General features: G+C 47.5%; 1 protein-coding gene and 1 long non-coding RNA gene across 3 annotated transcripts; one reads left to right on the top strand and one right to left on the bottom strand.

Annotated features, from left to right (window-relative positions):
* Positions 1-428: 428 nt before the first annotated feature.
* On the bottom strand, positions 429-6,597 carry LOC147246021 (uncharacterized). 2 transcript variants are annotated; one of them, XR_015109759.1, is made up of 3 exons: positions 6,343-6,597; positions 2,650-2,839; positions 429-2,562 (listed from the first exon to the last, which is right to left on the bottom strand). It is a non-coding gene; the product is annotated as an uncharacterized LOC147246021 (long non-coding RNA). The 2 variants fall into 2 exon arrangements; XR_015109758.1 differs by lacking the exon at positions 6,343-6,597 and adding an exon at positions 5,299-5,532.
* A 4,403-nt stretch (positions 6,598-11,000) lies between these two features.
* On the top strand, positions 11,001-12,216 carry noto (notochord homeobox). Its single transcript, XM_086183426.1, has 3 exons — positions 11,001-11,328; positions 11,416-11,603; positions 11,685-12,216. Exons 1-3 carry the CDS (start codon positions 11,001-11,003, stop codon positions 11,877-11,879), a joined length of 711 nt encoding a protein of 236 aa, XP_086039552.1. The 3' UTR covers positions 11,880-12,216.
* Positions 12,217-17,476: the final 5,260 nt, after the last annotated feature.

Here is a 17,476-nt window from a genome sequence, read left to right as displayed (position 1 = left end):
CGGTTTGTACCACATGAAGCGCTAGTGAGTAAATTTAGGGTTCACTTTGCCCTCAGTCGCGCATCAGGATGAGGAAATGACGCAATCATTCGCAATTAATAGCAACTAATAATAACACACAAACCACAGACCTTGTTTGTAAAAGTTAAAACATATTAATGATTAAAAAAAAACTGTCCAACAAACATAATTCTGTTTCTTGTATCTTTACAATAAAAAAAAATTACTTTGTGGATAAAAGCAGCGTAATAAGTAGGAAATCAAGCTCGTTAAAATAAGATAAGGTTAGTTACCAACCATCCTCTTGGCTCCTCCGTAAAAATACCATACATTCCCCCTACATGTTGAAACGTGAGTGAGTTTTAATCTCAGAAATTATCTGCCAAAACAGAATTTAAGTATCACATCTCTTTTATTCTCACCAGGAAAAGAATCATGAATACAATTGAACAGTATTTATACATAGATACACATACACGGACCATTTGGAGTCCTACAACATGAACTACACTTAGGCAAAGTAACAGCAGTCAGACTTCAGAAGTTTTCAAAAGTGTTCTTTTCGTACGATCTTTTTGAATTGCATCTTAATTTGAGGGTGTTAATTGGTTGTAATTTCTCAGACTGTATATGTAGATGACGCTCTTTATAATCCACAGGATTAAATCCAGTTAGTGTGCGACAGCAGCACCAGTCTGGAGCCTCCCTGGGTTATTTCTTTATAATATGGTGCCACCTGCAGGCAACTCGTGGGACTACAGTCTGGGCCAAAAGACCAAAACGTAAGACTACAAATCCTTCTGGACGACAAAAACGGTGGCAACTCTGCCGCTTCATTCCCTGTTAAAAAACAAAAACAAAAACAAAACAAAACAAAGCAGATACGAGGCTCTAATCCGGGAAGAATCGCTTGCAGTCAAAACAACAAGTCCAACGGGTTTTTGATCTCATAAAATGTTATAATCTAGTTTAATCCTGAACAAAATCAAGTGACATAAATATACTGAAACATTTGTGAGCTGCAAGTAACTCCCAGTTCTAAAAATGCAGGCATGATAGCCAGGACTGAACTGGAGCTTGAAACGCGCCTCGAAAATAACTCCACTCTGGCGCCATCTAGTGTTGGATTAGATGTATAGCAGACAGCACCGTCGGGGTGTGGGGAGGGCTGAGCTTTCCAAACGCAACCTGAGCCATCAAAACAAGTTGAAAACGACTACCGTCAAGAAATTTGCATGGAGAAACTGCAAGATAAACATTTTTTCAATGAAATTCACAGAAGTGGTTTAAAGCGCTTTCAGGCAAAGCACCAGGAAAAAAAAGTGCAGGTGAGTGATTTGTAGGGGAAGATGAAAATAGGAGAACAAGTGAGAGTTAAAAACATCCTTTAAAGCTTGAGTTTGACGTCAGCACCTTTGTAACAGGACTCAGCAAGGCAGCCCGCAAGAGACCGAAACTGGTGTCAACAACTGTTGTGGGTATTTGTGTATTTCATCAAGACAAAGTAGAGAATGTCTAAAATGTGTTTCTACAAAGTTGCATCTGAAGTGACAAACTGATTTTAATGTAACTGTGCTTACACCTGTCCTGCCAGAGCCAGGAAAGAGGATAAATCCTCCTAACGACCAGCTAGCTTAGCACAATGAATGGTGGTGGATGGGAAGTGTTAGCATGCGTCAGTCAAAAGTCATCAAATACACTTTTCTCCAAAATGGTTTCTGCCTGCATTAATATAGCAAGGGATCACTTCACCTTACACTTTGCCAAACCTTTGCTATTGAGTCACAGTTTAGGAGGTTGTGATTTTTAGAGTCAGGTACAGTTGGAACTACTTTTCTGACTGAGCGTAGTGATTTGGTGCAGCGCCTCAAAACTTCAACCATTAAAACTCAATGTGCTACGCTGCTGCTACTGTCATGGCCGACTTGGCCAGAGAGGATGAGGGTTAATAGAGGAAAAGCTAAGATCCTGATTTATTTGATGGCTTTTGATAGAGTTACGCTAACACTTCCCATCCACTAACATTCCTTGTGCTAAGCTAACTAGCGGTCAGCTGATCTCGGTGGGTCACGGCTCCCTAACGCAGCGTAGAGGAGAGAAGGGGATCCATCCTCTTGTTCGGCTCTGGGGAGGGAGGACGGACAATAGGCATGATCCCAAAAAAGTTGTTATAATTTTTAAAATTATGTAAAAAAAAAAAAAAATTCATAGAGAACCAAAAACTGATCTGGAATGCATCCAAAACATCAAGCGTTGTCAGTTTTACTGAGGAAAACTGAAGCTGTGTTTAAGTGTCCGAGGCTCAACAGGATCCCACTCAGGAGTTGGGAGAAGCTTCGGAGCAACGACTGTGGGAGGAGATAATTAGACTTCCGGAGGGGGCGGCGTGGCTCAGTGGTAGAGAGGCCGTCTAGCAACCAAAGGGCCGCTGGTTCAATCCCCACTTCCCCCGGTGACCATGTCCAAGCATCCTCGACCAAGATACTGAACCCCTGATTGCTCCTGATGGACTGGTGACCCGTCCAGGGTGAACCCCGCCTCTCACCCAATGTCAGCTGGGATCTATGATGGACAGGTGATATAGAAAAAGTTTGAGTGACATGGACATTTCTCTATTTCCCTTGTTTTTTTCTTCAAACATTTCCTCACCACAACAAGGTCCTGGGTTCAAATCTGCCTGGAGCCTTTCTGGAGTTTTGATGTTCTCCCTGTGCCTGCATGGGTTCTCTCTGGGTTCTCCAGCTTCCTCCCACGGTCCAAAGACATACTCGTCGTTTGTCCCTTCATCATAGTGCTATATATTTGAGTCTGCTGACGGACAGGTCATCCCACCTGTCACCTAACCACAAACGGATGGATTAAATAAACATTTAAGATTATAAAGTGGCTGAAAACATGGACAGCACTGTGGAGAGAGACAAGTGCATGAAATAAACGTCCGTGAAAACGGGATACGTGGTTTTAGTCAAGTGAAAACTTGTCGCAACAAAGAGAGTAGCCCTGCAATACCCGGCTCGTCCACCAGATGTCAGCAGACGCTCAGCGGCCCTGCCCCTCCCAGCCTGTGTGTGGTCTTGTTTGAAGTGGTCAGTCTGCTTTTGTAGAAACTCTAAATTAGTTACCGTCTCTTTGCATAAGTTAAAAGGCAGGGAAGTGAGGTGTAATGTGCCTTTAGGTGGGATGTCTGTGCTAATTATTGCTACCAACACTCAAGAGTCCATTATGGGCCACAAAGTCCTGTCTGTCTTTGTTTGGGGGTTCTCCAGGGAGACGGCGCTTTGATCTGCTGCTGCTCTGCTCAGCTACATGGATGCATACAATAGAGCCCCGCCCCGGTGGGACCACTGTAAACCTGCGTCACTGTGGAGACGTCGGTACAAAGACAGGAATGAATGGGTCGAAACAGACAGAGCAGCAGAAAGAACACGACGCACGCACGAGACCTCCATCTTTAAATGTGGAAACCACCAAACAGCACGTTAGGGATCTGAACAGGAACTCAGCTTTTAATCTCTTTAGCGACACGGCGAGCTCATGCAACCTGTGTGAGCAACAGTGACCGAGACATGTTTGAGCACGGCGAGCGCCTTCGGGCCTCGCTGGTCAAGGGGGAAGAGCATCATAAACTGCTGCTGCTGCTGCTGCTGCTGCTGCTGCTGGATTAAAATCCAAGTTTCACAGCTGTAGATCCGGGTTCTCTGGTAATGCCAGCCATGAAACCTGAGGTCAGATTCATAAGTCACTTAGTTGTTTTGTAACTTCGGGCACTGACGCAGTCACTAGATGTCAGGAGATGAGGGGACGTGTCCTGGTCGCTGCACTGGCGCCTCCCCTCCTTTGCACTACAACACGGTGTGACGGAGGAATCGCACACAGAAATGTACAATTTGGTAGAAAAATGAAGAGAAGTGCAAGTTAATTACTTAAATCAAAATTATGTTGACGTGTCAGAATTCTGTAATTTACCACTTGTTCTAGTAATCTGCAGCAAAGAAATCCACATCGATGCTCTGAGTGTAATGTATGAGAGTTAAAACCTAGTGCAGCACTGTGCACGTGCAAGATCCTCCAAAACAATACTGAAGTAAACTTCCTGCTGAAAAGCTGCGCAAGAGCTGAGGTGACCCATGGAGCCAATCAACACTACAGAGGCCCATCGTCATCATCGTCATCACCATCATCATCATGGCGTCCTGTAATGAGACGAACCTCCTGCTGGAAGCTACACCGAGTGCAGCCACAACAAACTGAATCCCCACCACCGACCGGGCCGGGACCAGGTTGCATGCGCAGAGGGTTTGTCATCATTTTCCTATAAAAAGGCCTTGGGGGGTTGAGGAAGTGTGGCGGTAATATAAGCAAACAGAGAATGCGAGGGGAGGAAATGGCCTGTCCTAATAATCACAGGAGCAGCAGTGCATTCAGCTCGCAGCGCCGGGGTGCTCGGCCGCTCTCTGTCTCCTTTCAATGCAGACCAGCCCCGCAAGCATGCAGTTTATGGACAAGCCCTGACACCCACAGGAAGTGTAAACAGAGGTCAAGTGTTAAAGTCCAACCCTCCAATTCTCACCTCCATTAAAGGGGGTGTCACTGCAGACCCCTCAGAGCACCTGGGAAGAGGCCCTGCTTTAAAACGCTGGTTTCGTTAAGTAGCGTCACACAGCGGAATTATCTACCCCGCATTTACATTCACACACTGCACCGCCACACCGCTGCAAGAAATACATTCAGTTCAGATTTACAGCTTTAACATGTGCTTTCAGATAAAACTTTAAAATAAAGTCCTAAGATTTTGAAGTAATCAGTTCATACTGCGGAACTATGAATGCCCATGTTTAGCCAAGAAATGAGAGAAAAAACATGTTTCCAAAAGACACATCCAGTAACAGCGGCCATCATGAAACATAAATAGATTGACAGCCTATAAATGCTTATTTGGCTCATATCTCTGTATCTATATGAAGCTGTTAGCTTAGCATGAAAGACTGAGGGCAACTTATCTATCTTTCAGTAATGGACACATTATATTTTTGCTTGTTTATTCCTTAAACAACCAAAAATATAAATAATATACTGATTAATCCAGAATTATCCAGTTTTAGATCTACTAAAATGGTTGAAGTTCAGCCCAGGTAGCCACCGTTAGCTCTACTAGCTAACATCTTAGCTGCTAAAAGAGCTGAAGGCCCACGACCAGACACAGTTTACATTGTTTGTTTGATGTGTGTTGGTAACTGCACACCAGCCACTGAGAGGATTTAGGTTCTCAACCCGAGGCTCAGACCCTCTCCCCTCTACCTCAAAACAAGTGGACACAGAAGGAAGGAAGGTGGTTGCTGTCACTGTTGAGCTGCTTGGACTCCAGACCGGCTCGTCAGCCTCGCTCTCCGTCTGTAGCACTGGAAAGCCCCTCATCTCTGACTTATACGATTAGCCCCCGCAGTGTGACGTCAGCTGACGTTCCTCCAAGAGCTGACTCTGGTTGGACCGTCCCAACTCCTGCAGCTCTCACACATGAGCCTCGCTCAAATGAACGAGAGAACCAGGATTTGTGCCTCCACACCAGATTTGGGCTGAATTCAGCTTTTGTCGTACAAGAAGCTAATAAATTTTAAAAAGCTAACACTCGCTTTTCCTCCTCCTACACGCTCACGGAGCCGCTAGCGCGTAGCTTCTTAAGTTTGGATACAGGAAGAGCAGCGCTGTTTCTCTTGTGTAGGATAACATTCTGCCTCCATCATCCAGTCTACGCTCCCTGACAGCGCGGAAGCTTCACCTCCATAAATACATGTAGCTACACTCACAAATATTGTTTCTGTGACACATGCAACTCTTCCATAGAGATTTCTGTCTTGCAGTGTGAACTGAATTGACGATGAAACCCCGCTATATGAATAAAATACAGGTAGCTTTGCTTTTGATAGTAGAAATGAGCGGTAAGGGCCAGGCTGCTCCCGTAGGCCGCTCCGGCCTGTGTAGAGTGTCAGACAGCTGGAATACACAACGCGCTCCATTCCCGGGATGGGTTGCTCAGGTCAGTCAACAGATCCAGTTCAGAGAGACTCTTAATCCCTCATTAAGTTGGTAATGACCTGGACGGTCATTTCTCTGAGTGGATGGAGCATCCTAGAGGACCTTCAGGGGCTGAGTGGCTGTTATTAGCGTAGAGGACAGCAGCTCATACAGTAGCAGTTCACGGCGGCGGTGTCGATGCTAATGGATGCTTAGCTGCAGCGAGCGCGGGCCCTCCCTCCTGCCACACGTGCTAATGGAAAACACACAAAATCTACATAGTGACTCTAGAAGAAGACAATTTTCGAAGCTGGAATTGGCTAATTTCACCTCTCAAGCGTTAATGCGACGCTACTCTTCTAGAACGCCGTGAAGAAGAACGGAACCGACCCTCAGTTTCGGCTCACAGCGTTACAGCCTCATAGGCAGCGAACTGTTGCTGACCAGCTGCTCATTTGTAGTGCAAACAGGAATGTAGACTGGAGCTTCTCGAGACGATAAAAACTATGGACGTGAAACTGATGCTGTCTTGATTTCTCCTCTCCTCTGCTACGTTGCCGTCGCTGGACCCGATCGTAGCCCTGTGAGAAGAGGACAGGAAAAAAGACAGAAATGTGGCCTGGAACGATTCCTGTGGGTCATGTGATTCCTGTGGGTCATGTGATTCCTGTGGGTCATGTGATTCCTGCGGGATGGGAGTCTCGACGGAGGAGGGAACTAGCCGACGGGACAGGGCGGGGCCGGGAATCACAATCACTTTCAGTTTTGAGTGTAAACCAACGTGCATTAAACCATAAAAACCACGTACAATATATGAATAAACTTCAAACTAAGCTTCATTTATTTGAAGATGGCAGCAGCTGACACGGTCTGTCTCTTTTTTGTCAATGTTTAATGTAAACAAGCTCACGCTCAGTCCCGGCGCCCAGTTTGAATTCGTTCATTGTGTGAATTTTCAGTGCAGCACGGAAGGCTGGACTCAACTCACAAGGGGGAACCTGGGCTCATGAAAACTGGACTCAGCTCCCTCAAAACTGCCCCAGTCTCTTCCTTTATAGAAAGCTGAGGATTTAAAGGGTCATTTCACCCAAATGTGGACACCTGGTCTGCGTCCCCTCACCCTCAAGCTGGAGGAACGTTGGGTGACATTTTTGAGAGCCACAAAACTCTGCTGCAGTTTCGCAGGAAAAGGTGCACAAAATACATAAAATATAACACAAATGTCACCCTTCTACTTCATCCACCTCGCTACCACGCGTTACTTCTCTCAGTACGACATCTCTGTAGCTTGGATCATCTTAATCACGTCATGCTCGGCGGTCACATGACCCGGAGGCCAAAGGTGCTTGTCACAGTGCTGCCATTTTGTTGTTGCTGCTGTTGTTTTCTTTTCTGCTGATTTGACTGTTTTTGTGCGTCCAGGTTTCTGTGGTTTGTCTGTTTTTCCCTACGTCCACGTGTGAGACATTCAAATGAGACATCTCTTATGTCTTAACTCATCTCTCTTTTCTAATCATTCGTTTGAATTCTGGATTAAAGGGCGCATCGTGTTTTCCTGCTTCTGAAATGTGAAATTAAACGCCACTGTTACAGTTGAACAACGCAGCCACACAAGAAACAGTCGGGGGGCTTTACTGGCGTCACTGCAGGAGCAGCGCTGCTGAGTTATCCAGTAAATAAAAGTGGAATCCAGGTTCTCTTTTTAACCAATAGGTGGGAATAAAATGAGTTCATGTTTCATAAGTGACAAAAATAGAAACGCACCTTTCTTTTTAATCAAAGCCGAGCAAAATAGATGAGAATTACACCTTTAACATCTCACCAAACTCAACACAACAACATGCTGGATTTGCATTCATTCATTTTAATCCTGTTTATTTTACTTGCATTTAAAAAAAAAAAATCCTTTTTTTTATTGCAATCCTTTTTAGGTTTCATTCCACATTAAAAAAAAAAACCAAAACGTTATCAAAAACGTCTCCAAATTGTTCAGACGTGCGTTTCTCCTTGGAGCCGCTCGCCTGCAACATCTGGCACCCCCCACTTAAGATGAACACCAGTTATGTTCAAGATAAAGGCTGTCTGCTGTTTTTCAAAGGTGTGTGTGTGTGTGTGTGTGTGTGTGTGTGTGTGTGTGTGTGTGTGTGTGTGTGTGTAAAGCGGGTGTTCCAGGAGAGCAGGTGTGTTTCACTCCTAACTTCAGGTGGACTCAGGTTCATCTCACTGCTGGGGGGTGCACAGGTCCACCCAGGGCCGAGCCTGGATGCGTATTAGAGCCAGACAGCCTGTACCTGGCCATTTACTGGACTCCATTCATAGTCAAGGTGAGTGCCAAGGCCCAGCAGGCCCCTGTAATGGCCCCGCAGCAAGGTGACAGAGGCAGGTCGTTGAGGATTAAATGGCTTCATAAAGTCATTAGCGATGGATGCGCGTGGACAGGAAAGGCCGCGACCACAGAGCCCGTTAAATGTGTCAGGCAGGTGAGAAAACTGTCCCCCTTTCAGCTCAATAATAATAATGATGACAGTGTTTCTCCTGGCCTTTGTTTGCTTCAATCACGTGTGAACTGAGCTACAAGGTGAGACTGAACCGAGCCCAGCGCCGCCTTCTCATCCCTGGGACTCCTGCAGGCCGCGGCCGCGCCACGGCGTCCGCGATAACAGACCGAGACTCTCACCGTGACTCCTCAGCGCATCTCTCATCACAGCAAACCAGGATTCACACCCAGAATTAGCAGAATTAACAGATGCCATTAGCAGCACGTTTCATGACTGAAGCTGCTGCTGTTAGCACAGGGGAAATAAACAGAAGTCATTGTCAGCATTTAGCAGCTATACAATAATTGAGAAACTAGGCTTTGTCCAACATGGAATAGAGCACATCAGCATCAACAAAAGGATTCTTTTCTCAGCTCAGTCACACTGTATGCAGGTGTTTCTGACCCAAGTTCCCAGGACTTTCCTGGCTCGTCATTTTCCGAAACTTTTCCAGAACTTGAAGATGTTGTTTTTCTTGTTTCTATGACTCACTGTGTCCTGTCAAACTGTTGCACGAGTCTCCTGTGCAGCAAAGCTAATCAACATTTCTTCTCTGTACCTTATTCCTCTCGTTCCTAAGAAGAATCCTGTCACACGCAGATGGGGCAGTGGAACCAGTGAGCCGCAGTGACTGTGCTCACCGCTGGTGGACATGTCTGGTCATCTGCTGCAGGCATTCCAGGGCTTTAATGTTTCCTTCATTCTGTGCAAAATATGCAGTACTGAGTGAGTTAATTGAAGTATTTCATGCAAACGTTGTGTCCTGGTGTGTTAGATAGGACAGCCTGTGTTATGTCGTAGAATCTGGTCTTTCTGGAGTGATGGACGGTGCATGAATCCTGATGAGAGGCTCCTGTGGGAGGACGGCCGTGGAGCCTCAGCCTCTCTCCTCTCAGGCCATGACTGTGAAAGGAGCCCCCACAATGGGCCGTGTATTCCTTGTCTGGCTCCAATACACAAGCAGGGCCTGGTGCCTTTTCACTGCCAGGAATCCGAGCCGTTTGAGTCCAGACCTGTGGGTTTGTGCAGGAACTGAAAAACCTAAATGTAATAAAAGCTGGAAGAGTCTGCCCTCCTTAATGTTTTATCAGTTTATTCTGTTATAAAAACCCATGAGACTGAAGTGACACTCATGCAAACTGGCCTGGAAACCCAGGATTTTCTAGACTAAACGTGAATGAAAGATTCTTTGCAGTGCGGGCCAGCAAACAGCGGTCCGGGGGTGGGTGGTCCCGGCGCTGGAAGCCCGCAACACTCACTCCTTTTTGTTCAGGCCGAGTGGAGAACGTCTGTGTTTGCCTTCTTCATTAGACATTCAAGTGTCAGCGGAGGAGAATAAATAAAACGCGCGGAGGTCAAAGGAGGACGAGCTTCGCTCCAGTGTTCAAATGTGTTTTAACAGTTACTTAAAGGCTCCAGATTCGCTCTCCGCCACTTCCAAATGATGGAAATGGGCCCGGGACGTTTGCAGAGCTGGCAATAATCTCAGTTGAAAGAGAGACGCGTCTTTGTGGCGGCTGGAGTAGAAAGCAAATGACTTCCTCCCACGGGGCTTCGTCTTTATGGGCTTGTGGTGACTAATGAGGACGCGGCACGTTCTAGAACCAGAACCGTTCACTCACCGTGAGCGCGCGACACTGGACCGAAACAAAAGTAGCAAAAATCTGTCTCTTTTATTAGATTTATTGCCCCCCCCCCCACACACACACACACACACATTAACTGATCTACAGATCTGAACGGATCTGATGGGTAAATCTGTAGATCAGCGGAGCAGCAGTTGGTGAAAAGCGCCGCACGCAACCCGCCGAATGTGACGCCTCCATAACGCGCGGCCGTTACGCCGTTCGAAGAGCGACACCATCGCTGATATGAGACACGCGTGGGGGGTACAGGGCGAGCTGCTCACGGACAGACGGCCTCACGAACGCGGGGAGCGAAACTCGGTCCCCAAAAACGCGTCGGAGGGCACAGAAGCGTCTGTGAGACGGAGCGGCGGGTTCGGTCACGCTGCTTAGAGTCGACGGGGACTTAAGAGGCTCCAGAATAATAAGATGATTGGGGAACATCAAGGCTCCCCAGCAGCAATGATTACATTTGGACTTAAGATCCATGCAAGAATTTGTAGCCCACTAAACCTCTGCCCCCCCCCGGAGGAGGGGGGGGGGGGGTTCTTCAAAAGCCTCGCCATTCAAAGGGTGAGGATGTTTGACCACCGCGGCTTGTTCTACTGCTCCAATTAATTGGATACGTTGTCGGGCTGTTCGTTCCTCTCATCTTCTGCTTAGAAAGACAAAGGGTCGGTGGGGGGGCTGTTGACACCTCCGCGTCGGCCCGGTATAAATCAGGGGCTCCGCCGGGGAGCAGCAGTCGCCTCTTCGCCGCGCTGGGACGAACCACTGCCCACCAACTTTATATATCTTTTTTAAATTTTCACCTACTTTTACCAGAATGCAGGTGCCGAGCAGAACCGGAGCCTACGGACACGCTGTGCGTAATTACGCGGCAGCGTCGCTGTACCCGCAGCCCCGGGGGGGGCAGTGCGCGTCCACGAAGCCTCTCAGCGGGAAATCCTTCACTATTGACGCTCTGCTCGCCAAGCCGGAGGACGGACCGAAATACCAGCCAGCGGCGGCTCAGATGCTTCCCCTCAGCGGCCTGGCGAGCCTGCCGGTGGCCCCGGGGCCTTACGGCTTCCACGCGCAGCCCGGATTTTCGCTCTACTGCTGCCCGCCTTTCGCCTACCAGACTTCGTGCCGTGGAGCTTTTTACGCACAAGGTAAGTTGTCATCACGCGTCAGAGCCGCCGGAGCCAGACACGCGTCCCGGGTGACGTCGCGGTTAAACTTGTGTGTTTCCCCCGCAGCCTCCGTGTCCAGAGCCGCCGGCGGCCTGAACGCCTTCAAGAGCAAAAGCGGGAAGTCGAAGCGGATGCGCACCAGTTTCACCAGCGAGCAGCTGTCCCGCCTGGAGAAGGAGTTCGCCCGGCAGCAGTACATGGTGGGCTCGGAGCGCTTCCTGCTGGCCTCCGCCCTGCAGCTGACGGAGGCTCAGGTGAGCCGGCTTCTCTCGCCCGGGTTGACGTAGCAGCCTCACTCGCGACCTCGGTTCTAACCTGTGTTTTTGTGTCCTCAGGTGAAAGTCTGGTTCCAGAACCGCCGCATCAAGTGGCGCAAACAGAGTCTGGAGCAGCAGCAGGCCAAACTGGCCAAACTGGGCCTGGCCGCCCCCCCGAAGAGCCCCGGGTCTCAAGGGCACGAGGATGAGGACTTCTCCGACTCCTCGGACGTGGACATTGACGTGTCCGATGACTCCGCCGACCACAGTTGAGGGACGTTTGGACACTTGTACATAGGAAGGAGGGATGGAACTATTTAATAGATGTATAGTTTTATATATTTAATTTTCCACATGTATTGCTCTTTGACTTGATGACGTTTTGTATATTTGAACGACATATACAGAAATATATTTTATGACGATGATAGCAAAACTGGTCCTGGTCCCATTTTTAAAAAAACTTTTTGAGTATCAAGAGATAGAAGAGATGTCGGGGGTCAAAGGTCATGGTGTGAAACACAGAATATCAGAGTTTATGTTAAATTATGTTGATGAGCCTCTGAGTGGCCGGTTGGTTTGAGGTTTTTCAATGTCGATATTTTAATGTCATGAGGACTTAAGAACTTGTTTGAAAATTAGAAAAATAAAAAAAAACTTACGGGAACAAGTTATATCTTGTTGCCTCTAAATAACCAAACTGATGGGGAAAGTTGTTTTTTTTTGGTATTAAAATAAGTTGCCTCTCGGGCCCCGGCTCACAGATGTCGCACACCTGTAGAGGATCCAATCTAGGTTTGCCAGAAGAACACTTCATTCTCCAGAAATACTTCCGACTGAAGTCAGACAAGGGGATCCCGGCGCTCTTCGCCCGGCCCGGTGACTAACGTGAGCATTTGCCGCATCAACTCTACCTCATTGCCCTTTGACCTCCGTCCTGCCCCCTCCTGCCCAGTGTGAGGCCGATGGAGACGTTTCCTCCCTGGTTTGATCCGAGTGTTTATGCTGGAAGTCTGGGAGAGTCTCTGGTACCCCTCTGATTAAACTAAGCAAATAAATAAACCGCTCAGGGATTATCTGGGATATCTGTAACCCGGGGTGGTAGGGTCAGTCTGTCTCAGGGCTGCAGAGCCGCGTCTCACTGGTTAATCTGTTTAAATGGTCACTACGCCTGTTCCCAGGCAGGTGTCCTGTCTCTGCTCCTTCCAGGCGGAAAGGGACTCATGCCGGGGTCGGCCTGGCAGACAGGAAGATAAAATAGGGGAGCAGAGCGAGCGCCGAGAGGATTGGGATGTGGCAAATGAGTCCATCAGAGCAGCTAATTGGGGTGGTCAACCTGAAAGTCCCGTCCTGCAGATAGCTCAGTCCTGGTGGACAAAGACGGCCGCTGGGGTCACAGAGCAGAGCTTCAGTTCCTTAATCCTAAAATCTCCCTGTATCACGGTTGGAGGACCCCGTTCACCTGAGCTCAGAGAGGAAGTTCTCGCTTGTGTCGAACATCAACACTGCAAAGACATAGCTGCCAAATCAGGTCGGAGCCACAGAGATGTTCTCCTCTTTAAAGTGGTGGAGTGGAAACAGGAAGTACTCAACTAAAGAAGCTCACGGAGGTTCCTAAAGACACCAGAACGAGCGACGGACAGAGCACTGGTCAGGAAACAACAACCGAAAATGACAGACATTGTCGGAACTACTTTCCTGGCTGGGCGCAGGGATTTGAGCTCCTCACAGCTGCTGCGACCTGCTGCTGCGACCTGCTGCTACCTGAGTAGCTCAGAACAAACTTGACATCCTGAACCTGGTTTGTTTCACACCTTTTGGTGGAAGCTCGCTCGCTCGCACTTCCTACCCTTCTCCACTCATTGTGCTAAGCTAACTAGCGGTCAGCTGGCAGCACCGTGAACAGATGGGGATCCTCCCTTTTTACTGGGCTCAATAGCAAACAGGCGCATTTTTCAAAAAGGTGCAGAGTCTTTTTTTTCTTTAATACATTCACAGAGGAACATAACGTGCAGAAGCTTTCAGACTGAGGTGTCAACGAGCCCCCGATGCGTCGCCATTTTCTCTGGCGGCAGCTCTAGAAGACATCTGACTGATGTCCAACCGGAGGGAGCATCTCTGACACGATATGGAGAGCTGGAGGTGCTGCCTTCTCACGGGCGTCCCAGGGAAGTGGCTGACTCTAATCATAGTGATGACCTCCGGAGCATCGGCGCAGACAAGTGGACATCAACTATCAGAGGTGGAATCACCAGCCTCCCAGAGCAGAAAGGCTCAAACCCCTTCCTTTTCCGCCTCTGTCTTTTCCTCACCCAGAGGCAACGAATCCCCTCAGAGAAAAACACCTTCAAGTTGACAAAACTTGAGCCGTTCAGTAACTTTCACTCCAATGTGCTGGAGATGAACCCTCTCCCTGCTGCTGCCATGACGGTCTGGTGAAGGAGTGCAGAGCTGCAGGGACAGCAGAGGTGACGCCGTCTCGTAACAGCACCGGAGCTGCGCCACCCCCCGCCTGCTCTCTCCTGGTGCCCCTGCTCTGCCTGATTAGAGCTGAAACGCCACTGGAGGGGCAGAATTTGTGTTAAAAAAAAACAAAACAGTACAAACCCCCCCCCCCCCCCCCCCCCGGAGAGCCGTTTCTGATGTGATCAGCCAGGAATCAGAGCTCCCCCCTCCTCTCCTCTCCCTGCAGCCCGGCGTAATCCTATTGAGGGACAGAAAGCAGCAGCCGGAGGCCTGGGAAAACCTGGAGAGTCCTGCATGGGGGGGGGGGGGGGGTCATCATCGTCCTAATTAGCACAGCGCATCTTAACGGCTGGAAGCGCAGCTTTCTGAGGACTCTGCTAAGAAGCCGCTCATGAAAGGAAACTGTTGCATCGTCTATTGTCTCGCAACTTGTTACTCAAATAAAAACCAGAACGTATCAAATCAATGAGTCACGTCGAGGAATGTCCAGTCCCCGCCCTTCGCCAGCGGCGTCGGGCTTCAGACGCACTAAGGAGTCTAAGGAGAAACCAGAGAGAAAGAGAAGAGAGAAAAGCAGCTGCTACAACTTCATCAAAGTCGTCACATCTCATCCCTCACTGGGGCTCACGCATGACATGTTTGTATGCACAGAGTTGTTTTCAAACCCAGAATTTAGTTTTGCAGGAATGAAGAAAAGCCTGTCGTCCTTCGGGGAGGGAGAGCTGTCAGGACTGAACGCACGCGGCCGCCTGGTTTTACTTCCTGTACGTATAAAAACGTCTAATGAACAAAACCAATTATTCCTGTTCACTTGAGCAAAATGGCAGAAAAGTCGGACACTGAAGCAGAATCGACAGTAAACCACCAGAAGATGTTCAGCTGATCGTCACGAGGGGCAAAGCTGAGCGTCACGTACAGCAGCACCTCGGGGAGTCTGAGGGGGCGTCGCACAATTCTGCAAGAGATCTGATCAAAATGACGCGGCGATCTGTCAGCTGACTCAGCTTTGATTTGAAAATCAACCTGAAATCAGGCTGAGTGGCGGTGAAAGGCAACCCTTGATCCTCGAACATGGCCGCCGGTCTAAGAACCCTGTTGAGTCTCTAAGATGTCAACAAAACAACAATTAGAAAACTGCTCATCATGTTTTCCTGGATGTTGATGAACGGCTGCAGCTGCAAAGTCGAACACTGAAAAAACAACAACAACAAAAACCTCCACCGGGGTTTCACTCACAGTTTCACCAGCACTTTTGCGCCTCAGGATCATTCATACATGGAGAAACAACCGGGGCCATGAAGGTCCGGTTCTCTGGTTCACCAGAATTAAATTGAACAAACACCATGAACATGAAAATCATCTCCGGAACCCTAACTGGACCTCACACGTTCTCGTGTTCAGGGATTCATGGAGAACTCTCCCAGAACTGTTCTTGACAGTGCAAATGTTGGTTTCTTCAGGCACCTACGAACCCGCAGACGTCATCAAAGCCGATGACCTCAGATGACGTCACGCAGCTCAGGGAGAGGTGTGAAAGTTCTCATGGAGCGCGAGAACCTCCGCGGCACGCTTCATCCGACCGAGGCGCGTTTTAGGGTCTGCGACTGTAAAAAATCAAATAAAGTTTAAAAAAAATAAAACGCTGTTTAGCATTTTATTTGTCCTCCAGTCCATCGAAGAGTCATTAGCTTCCATTACAGGCGTTTGAAGTGGCAGCGGCTCTTTGTGAGGAGGTGAAAGGGCCGCACAAAGGCTTCGGGGGGGGGGGCCCAACACACACACGCACACACACACACATACACACACACACACACACACACACACGCACACACACACACACACACACACACTCTCTCTCCTCCTTCACTTCCTCTTCATGAGCAGCCAGCAGCACAAGGCAGTGGTCAAACACGGGCCCCTGACCCCGGGTCCATTAGGTGAAGATGATAGATCCTCCGTTGACAGAAGTTACAAACACACACACACACACACACACACACACACACACACACACACTATGTGAGTGTGAAGGCTTATTAAACTGGTCAAAATGCCGTGGCTGTGTACTAGTATTACTGTAAATATACTATGACTGTAGAGTATTACTGTAAATATACTATTACTGTAAATATACCATGACTGTAGAGTATTACTGTAAATATACTATTACTGTATATATACTATTACTGTAGATAGAGTATTACTTTAAATATACTACTATTACTGTGCATATCTTATTTTTGATAGGGTATTACTGTAAATATATTATTTTCTAGACAGCATATTGCTGTAAACATACTAGTATTACTGTAAATATACTATTACTGTAGATAGAGTATTACTTTAAATATACTAGTATTACTGTACATATCTTATTTTCTAGATAGGTTATTACTGTAAATATATTATTTTTTAGATAGCGTATTACTATAAATGTAGTATTATTGTCTATATAGTAGGCCAGTATAATAGATATATTACTGTAGATATACTATTATAGTAGATATACTATTACAGTACATAGTATTATAGCAGATATAATATTATCGTAAATCTAATCTTATATTTGATATACTATTACAGCAGGCTAGATATGCTATTGTAATATAGTATTATTAGCATTATTGCAGACACAGTATTATAGTAGATATAATATTGTAGTTTTATTATCATAGTAGATATAAAACAGTAGATATATTATTAGAGTAGATAGTAGTTTTATTATCATTAGATAAAGTATTATAGTAGCTATAATATAGTAGTTTTATATTTTCTTTATAGTAGACATAGTATTATTGTACATATAGAATCATAGTATAGTATTATTGTACATATAGAATCATAGTATAGTATTATTGTACATATAGAATCATAGTATAGTATGATTGTACATATAGAATCATAGTAAATATGGTATATAGTTGATGTTTTATTGTAAACATAACATAGCGCCATTAATTCAAGAAGAAGAAAACGAACCTGGATCACGTGATCATCGCGTCAAACAACCGCCGAGTCCCTGCCTACCCCCTTGACGCGGATCCCGGTACCGGTAAGCCGCGTCCCGGCCCTCGCTGCCTGAGGAGGCGCGGTGTTTGTTTAGGCCTGGGGGGCTGCAGGTGGCCGCGGCAGCCCACTTCTCACGCAGGTGGCACAAACGCAGCCATGTGCTACTTTTGCCATCTCGTTATGACGGAGTGAAATTCTCCAGGTAGCGAAAGGCCAGATTAACGGAGAGCAACACGACCCATTAGTCCGGTAATGGACGGACGGGAGGAGCCGGAGGGAGCCTGCTGCGTGCTGGGGGGACGCAAGGAAGAATCCTGCTGAGGGCTGGAAGCGTGCCAAACCTAAGCGTCGAACCGGAAGTCCTAGCACGGAGGTTTCAGCCCGCAAACTGTTGC

The sequence above is a fragment of the Aulostomus chinensis genome, chromosome 17 (genome assembly GCF_037954235.1).
Source record: "Aulostomus chinensis isolate RoL2024-O1b breed Wild chromosome 17, RoL_Achi_v1.0, whole genome shotgun sequence".
Classification (NCBI taxonomy): Eukaryota; Metazoa; Chordata; class Actinopteri; order Syngnathiformes; family Aulostomidae; genus Aulostomus; species Aulostomus chinensis.
This window is presented reverse-complemented; position numbering and strand designations above follow the sequence as displayed.

Excerpts from the sequence above, each read along its gene's own strand:
- noto (XM_086183426.1), top strand. The coding sequence starts at position 11,001 with ATGCAGGTGCCGAGCAGAACCGGAGCCTACGGACACGCTGTGCGTAAT. Across the intron at positions 11,329-11,415 it reads TGGAGCTTTTTACGCACAAG|CCTCCGTGTCCAGAGCCGCC; the intron begins GTAAGTTGTCAT and ends TTTCCCCCGCAG. Across the intron at positions 11,604-11,684 it reads TGCAGCTGACGGAGGCTCAG|GTGAAAGTCTGGTTCCAGAA; the intron begins GTGAGCCGGCTT and ends TTGTGTCCTCAG.